The 7,500-nt window shown below is 40.1% G+C and overlaps 2 protein-coding genes across 5 annotated transcripts in view; both read left to right on the forward strand.

Moving 5' to 3' along the window:
- figla (folliculogenesis specific bHLH transcription factor) overlaps positions 1 to 2,344 on the forward strand; it is a 5,429-nt gene extending 3,085 nt beyond the window's left edge. Inside the window, exons 3-6 of the mRNA XM_060883450.1 lie at positions 122 to 271; positions 357 to 446; positions 881 to 1,030; positions 2,088 to 2,344. Coding sequence (XP_060739433.1) covers positions 122 to 271; positions 357 to 446; positions 881 to 1,030; positions 2,088 to 2,105 — 408 coding nt within the window. The 3' untranslated portion in view covers positions 2,106 to 2,344. The remainder of the gene's footprint in view (positions 1 to 121; positions 272 to 356; positions 447 to 880; positions 1,031 to 2,087) is intronic.
- A 1,416-nt stretch (positions 2,345 to 3,760) lies between these two features.
- Positions 3,761 to 7,500, forward strand: part of add2 (adducin 2 (beta)) — a 19,853-nt gene continuing 16,113 nt past the window's right edge. For 2 of the 4 annotated variants that reach the window (XM_060883454.1, XM_060883455.1), the window contains exon 1: positions 3,761 to 3,937. The gene's annotated coding sequence lies outside the window, so the exon portion shown is untranslated. The remainder of the gene's footprint in view (positions 3,938 to 7,500) is intronic. The other 2 variants (XM_060883456.1, XM_060883458.1) reach the window with 1 other exon arrangement.

The following is a 7,500-nucleotide window of genomic DNA, read 5'->3' on the forward strand; positions in this document are numbered from 1 at the left end:
TCTCTCTCTCTCTCTCTCTCTCTCTCTCTACCCGTGTGTGTGTGAGAGAGAGAGAGAGAGAGAGAGAGACAGACTTTGCTGGTCCTCAATTTCATATCCTGTCCTGTGGCGCCTCCTCCAGGTTCGGAGTCTGAACAGCATGTTCTCTTATCTGAGGCGGATTGTGCCTGTGATGCCCCGTGACCGCAAGCCCAGTAAAGTGGACATGCTGAAGGCGGCGACCGAATACATCCGCCTGCTGTCCTCCGTGCTCAGCGACACCTCAGCACACGTAAGCACAGATCGATACACACGCTTCAGGATTTCAAGGTTCCAATCTCAGTTCCACGATGCTGATGATGAAATGTTCTCTGCAGAACAACGGAGCATCAAGCGAGCTGCTGGACACCGTGAGCAGCTTTTCCCACTCAGACGACAGGTGTGCTGACCTGTGGAGTGTGGACGACGTGAGTGTGTGTGTGTGTGTGTGTGTTACTCAATTTGAAAAAAATGCTAATGTTGTGACTAGTAGACGAGTTATAATCTAGATTAAATGAGTAAATTGTTAAGTTATAATATTTATGAACTAACCAACTAGTCTTTGTTGTTGTTTTAATTGCCTTTTAGAGGAAGTGTGTGTGTGTTTTTGTGATCAAGTGTTATTGCATCATAAAATACTATATAAGAGCCAATGATGCTTCAATATGCAAATGCAGGTCAAGGAAAACTCTTCTCCCCTTTTCTTCTATCATTGTATTGTGTTTTCTAATGACAAATAATTATGAAATCAAAAATGCAATCATCGCCCGAAAAAAATGGTTCTTAACAGCAGTTATAAATGGCGCTTCATCTTGCTATGTGTCAGAATTTCTTTCTCTCCCACGATCTCTCCGTGTCTCAGGTGCTCGACTCTCTGTCCAGTCCGTCTTTATCAGTTTCGCCTCCGTCCATCACTGTGGCAGCAGAAGCCGATGAGATCGATCTGAACGACGTGAGCGTGCAGTGTGCCGTCCCCGTCTACATCATACAGGTCGGATCTGACCACACACTGGTAAGGAGTCAGCTCAGCTTGCACACACACACACACACACACACACACATACACATGTCACCGTATAGTGACGCTTTTTTCCTTTAAATCATAGTAGTAGAATTTAAAGTTGCAGTTTATACTTTTTTTTTTTATAGTTTCTAGCTGTATAATGTTTGTGTCGTGTTAAATAAGTTAGAAAAGTTGTAATTCAGCTCCAACAGATCAGGCGCACTTCTCAGTTCTGGGCTTCTATCGCATTTTTCTGGGCCAGAAATTAGCTCCGCCCACCAGCTTAAGTGAAGTCGCGTTGTTTACTTTAACGGGACTTCATATGATACACACAGTGAGCTGCTTATTACTCACATAGGAGTTTTTACCCGATAGAGACGTCCTGATCCCCACAGCAGCCTTGAGCTCAGATATCAGGGAAAACAGAATGAATCTGTTCAGATCCTGTGACAAATGGAAACGATTGGAATTGGGTTTAGTTTAGATTTTTGTAACTCTGTGTTAAGTTTTCTCATTTTTGCTAGATGATATTTGCAATGCAAATGATTTCTGTGTGAAAGCTGAGTCACGTTGTTAGCTGTGAATTTTCCTGTTATTACGTGCTTCAAAATGATTTGAAAGCTTTTTTTTTTAATGAAACAATCTATAAAGAATGTGAATAAATATCGATTGACGCTTTTGGTATCATCTGGTTACAGCTGCTGTTAGTGGCGTCCCACAGCATTAGATGTAGTAATAATAATTGGACAGTAAGTATGACGACTTGGTGAACTTCTGCTCTTGGACGTGACGATATTGTCGATGTATTTACACCAGATGTCTTATCACACTAAAATAACCCGGAGGATACAAAAGCCTCCGATCTCTCTTCATTATTTTCTCCAAACGGATCGTGAAGAATTGATGGGTCTTTGATCGATTTCCGGATTCAGTGTCGGTTCAGGGGAAGGCAAAGGACAAAACATCTTCCAAGCTACAGCAGAAGGCTCTAAAATTACACACTGCTCCTTTAAATGATTACACAGTCCAGCCTCGGATAACAAACGAACAAATCTCTTCACTGCAGGTCTATCAGACGAGATGATGATGATGATGAAGACGAGGACGAGTGCGTTGTTTCCTCTTACCTCTGAATCCTGAAACATGAATTTGACCTTGAACGAAGAAGGATTGTGTAGAAACAGTTTATTTTGCTTTCAGTTGTTTGACGAGGTTTAAGTTTGTCTTGTGTTTAAGTGGATGTGAAGCAGCCTGAGTTTTTTTTTGTTTGTTTGTTTGTCATAAATTAAATGAGCACTTTCTAATAAAATATGTCTGCAATCAGTCTGATTTCTTTCTCTTCACTAGATGACTCTGAGAAGACCGTTTCTGAATTTATTAGTGTAGTCGTGTATTATGCCGTATATACCACAGCATTATATACATGATCTATATACATAGTCAAGTCTATATTATAGACAGAATCACTACTTATCAGTCCATAAACCAGTACATAGAAGCTCTCTTCCATTTAGAGGGATGTTCTGTTATTACTAGCTCAATAGTGAAAGACCTGGGTGTTTATTAGACAGTAACTTGTCTTTAAAATCATATCAAGTGGTCTTTTGCATCACTACAACATTTATCAGACTGTATATTTATAATCACACCCCCAGTGTCACCCATATGAGGATGAGGTTCCCCTTTGAGTCTGGTTCCTCTCAAGGTTCCTTCCTTTACCATCTAATGGAGTTTTTCCTCCCCACAGTCACCTGAGTCACCTCAGACTTGCTCATTGGGGATAAATACATACACAATTAATCTTGAATTATGTATTATATTAATCTATATTATTCTTTATAATAACCTTTTGTTCCATGTTCTGTAAAGCTGCTCCGAGACAATGTCAATTTTTAAAAGCTCTATGCAAATAAAATTAAATTGAATCCATTTATATTTTTTCCTTCTGATTTTTTTTCCACCCAGATTTGAAACTAAAATCTTTTTTTTTTTTTTCTTTCCTATTTGGCTGAAGTGTTTCTAAGAATAAAACTCAGTTATTTTTACATTTAATTTTCAGTGTACAGTGTCGTCCACTTTATTAGGAACACCTGCACACGCGCTCATTTGTGCAATTATCCAATCAGCCAATCACGTGACGGCAGCACGCCGTCTTAAAACTTTTAGATACCAGTCAAGAGCTTCAGTTAATGTTCACAGCAAACATCATAATGAAGAAAACCAGTGATAAGGTGTTCTGTGTAACAGGGGAATGCATGAGGAACCACCACAGTGGCAAGGACTGGTACACTTCACTACCCTTTTTATGTAGTGTGTATAATAATAATTCATAACAAGTTAACAGAGTGAACATTAGAAATATTTCCCTATTATGAACATATTTGGGAAGGTTTTGATTTATATTGTTTAAAGGTAGTTATTCATAAAAAAATGTATTCATCTGAAAGGTTCTGACCATCAAAACATCATCTTGATCAGAGAATAATCAGGGGCTCGGTTTGCTTGCATCTTGATTCAGATTCTTCAGAATCAAACCAGTGTATCAAACCAGTTCAGTGTTTAACAGATTGATTCAGTTCAAAGGAGTCGACTCACTGAAGTGAATCGTGAGGGATGTCGATGTAGCTGAGGCGCGGCAGTGGGCTGGACTACAGAGGGATGCTCTCTCTCTCTCTCTCTCTCTCTCTCTCTCTCTCTCTCTCCCTTTCATGACTAAACCTTTTAGTGGTGAATCGTTAACGGGAAGAAGAGCCTCGGTTCTCATCACAGGGAGGAAGGAGGTGGATTCGCTTCATCACTTGTTTTGTGCTTGTTTTTTTTTGTTTTCCTTCTTCTCGTGCTCTCGGCTGCAGGTGGAGCTGAAACACACTGACATACACTGACATACAAAGGCCAACCCGGAGAGGATGCTGTAAGGTAAGATCCTCATTTCCTCGGCTGGTTTTGCTTCTCTAACTGCACTTAACCCCAGTCAGGATCTTTCACAGGATCTCTCTGATGTCTTACAGCTTCTCAGGAACATTTTAGTGATGATTATTATGAGGTTAATTAGCGACTGGATCTGTTTGGGCACGGCCTTGTTTTTACTTAACCAACCTGCCTATGGGTGTATTTATTTATAAGCAGGTGTAATATACGTTTACGTGTTATATTCTTTTATTTGTCGGTAAACTATAATATCCATAATGCCGGTGTTTAAATATTGGTGCATTTTAGTGGCACTAGAAAGGGCAATTGTATTATATTTGACTTGACAGACCATCATGATAACTATAGTATCGCTTCTGAAAATCTATAATGGGCCTCGTCCCAAACCGGATATGGCCTTAAACAGGGTGCACTAGTTAGTAGGGTAGAATGCGATTTCGGATCGTAACCATGGTGACCCAGGAGAACTCGAACCGCTGATGACGTAATATTTTGATAGGCCACTAACTAATGCTATCGAGTACGTTAAGGTATGGCGTGGTTTGGGACGCGGCCCTATATTTTCATACATCCATCACATTTATAACGTAAAAACAATCTTTATGGAGTCAGCGTTTAGATGGAGAGAGATTAAAAGTCGCGCGTGTCTGTCGTGGTGCTGGTGCTGATGCTGATGCTGGTGCTGGTGCTGATGCTGCATCAGCGCGCGCCATAACAGTTGCTAGGCAGCCGCGCGCGAGGCACGAATAATCCTCACCTAGACTTGAACAATGTTGGCCTGATAAGATATCGTTTCAATTTTCACGTTTTCACGCATGACTTGTCTGTGTTTTTTTCTGTATCAGCGTCCTTCGCAGTGTGTTTACTCAGAAGTCTATACCAAGCTAATACACACGCTAGTAGGCTAACGTATAAACCCGATACAGTCGGTGTGAATTTATTCACCGAATTGTCACGATAAGTTACAAATCATAACGTGCTACACGGAGAAGAAAGATCGAATCGATAAATTAAAAGTCGTCTTTGGTCACGGCACCACAAACAAACGTCTCGTGCGTTTGCAGAATGAAGCAGTGCTGCTGATAATCGGGAAAGAAACAAACCAAACGATTAGAGATGAAACAATTGTCTTTTATCGATGTAATATTACAGATGAAGGACACAGAGGTGGGTTTGCAGGACAACAGCAGCGGCGTTGAGTGATCAGTGACCAGTCGTTGGTGGTGATCAGTGCTAGGTTTCTTGTGTATAAGGATGTTCTGTGATTGATCTTTGGGGTTAAAGGTTGTCAGTGATTGTGATTTAGTTTTGTAAACAGAGATTTTACCAGAAGCATCACACCAAAAAGTGCTGGACTTCACCATGAACTTGGGGTGTGGCCTATTGATCGACAAGCTGGCATTACCAAGCAACCTGAAGCATCAACCTTCACATCGTGCAAACAAATTAAGAGAGAAAAAAAAAGGTTCTCATTGGATCAAAATAAATAATTTGTAAGTCGCAGGTATAAAAACGATGAATTTTATATACAGTATTATTATTATTTAACAGAGCAGAGACGTGAGAGTGTGAGAGCGACTCGACACCTTTCCAGCTTCTAACCTCAAATCAGTTATTTACCTTAGAGACATTAAACAATATGAAGTTTATCTGTTAGTTTAAAAGGCTGGTCACTTGTTTTAAAATGGCGGTGCTCCTCCTTTAAAGAGAGGATTAAAGAAACCTAACTCATGCAGAGACGTTTCACTTTATTAGATTCCTTAAGTGCATGTAAACGTCCCGATAGAATTATTTCCCAAATCGGATTTTTTCTCTTTCGCAGTTATCAGATTATTTTAAAGACGGCTTTCCGAGCGGCTGTTTCTCACACGAAGGATCGTGGACGTCGTGTTTACAATACGACGTGGTTTTGATCAGAAAACCGATGGCATGAAAGTGTGTTTTGCTTTATTTTTATGTTTTATTTTACTGTATCTTCAGCTGCGTCGTTGTGATAACGTTCCAGTGAGATTCCATACGGATAATATTTCTGATTTCTATACCAGACGTAGCAGGAATGTTAGAATTAATCAGCTAATCATTCAGTGCATTGCTTTGTTAGTGTCCCTGTGATGAGCACAGATTACCCATGATGCAGTTTGCCATATTCTGGGAGCAGATCAGGAGCACAAGCTGTGCAGGGATGTGCAGGAGAACACAGGCTCAGCTGTATTATATACTGTATCCTTTACATGAACCTAGCAGATTTTAAAGGTGACATGAGTTCATAAATAAAACACTGATATCTTTAATGCTTCCTTTACCTTCTAGATCCTGCTATGAGGTGCGGTGTACTGTATGTCTGATGTAGGTTTCGTGTCTGATGTTACCTTATACACGACTCTGGTGTCTGATGCAGCGATTATTTTTTCCCAGAAGCTTCTTGCTTTCTTTTCCCGAGCGAGACGCTGTGTGTTAGTTTATCTTCAGGGAGCCGTGGTGTGGTGTGGTGTGGTGTTTGTGGGTGTGACAGCCCAGGATACGCAGTGGTGATGTGTGTGTGTGTGTGTGTGTGTGTGTGCGTGTGTGTGTGTATAGCCGAGTCCCATCTGTCTCATTCTCTAAAGCCCGTAAGATGAACGTGTCACTTAACCAGTCAGAATTAAGCGACTTGCTCACTGTATTATTTTTTTAACCGCGCTAATCTCTGCTGTTAATCAATACCACCACCAGTCAACAACACACACTATACAAGGTAGGATTTACATAATAAAAGCGCATCTAAGCTTTTAAACTAGAATTAATGGCACAATAATTAATCACAAATGAAAAAATAAAATAAATAATTAAATATGTTTATTCAGTGACTTTTTGTTCGATCATTTTTTCAGTTCAGGCTTTTTTTGTGTTCTATATGTTTAGATCCTTATAAAATATACAGTATACCGTTTATTTTCTATTTGTTTTATCTCATTATATAGCTCATTTTCAGGTAAATAAAGTAAACAAATGAATAAGAGGCACGGATAAAAAACTAAAATTAAATGGGTTGGAAATAAATAGATTTATAATAGAAAATGATTTTTTTACCTATGTTTTGCTTGATTATTGATCCTGAATTAAAATGATTTGTTGAGGTGAATGAAAGATGATGCAGTGTGTCGAGCTCTCAGGTTATTACGGTAGCTCAGATCATCCTCAGCTTCATTCATGGTATGATGATGATGATGATGATTCATTCCCACTCCTCTCTTCCTCTTTTCCTCTAAAAGCGTTCCTCTCTCTCAGCGGTTGAGAGAGTCCTCATATCCGGCCAATCGGATCTTCCCTTTCAGACGGATCGATACAGGACACGCTTTCCAGCTCCTGCTCTGTTCTCACAAACTGCTGTGTGGACAAACAGGAAGCACAAGTGTGAAAGACTTTAGCTGGAGTGGGCGTGGCTCTGGTTTAAAGGCCTGCTGAGGGGACTGGATGAGACTCGAAGCTCACGTAGGGGGCGTGGCCTAAACTTTAAACGAGGATCTGTACACAAAACGAACAGAAATTACAGAGCTGAATGATTTCTTTAG

This window comes from Tachysurus vachellii, chromosome 12 (genome assembly GCF_030014155.1).
Source record: "Tachysurus vachellii isolate PV-2020 chromosome 12, HZAU_Pvac_v1, whole genome shotgun sequence".
Lineage (NCBI taxonomy): Eukaryota > Metazoa > Chordata > Actinopteri > Siluriformes > Bagridae > Tachysurus > Tachysurus vachellii.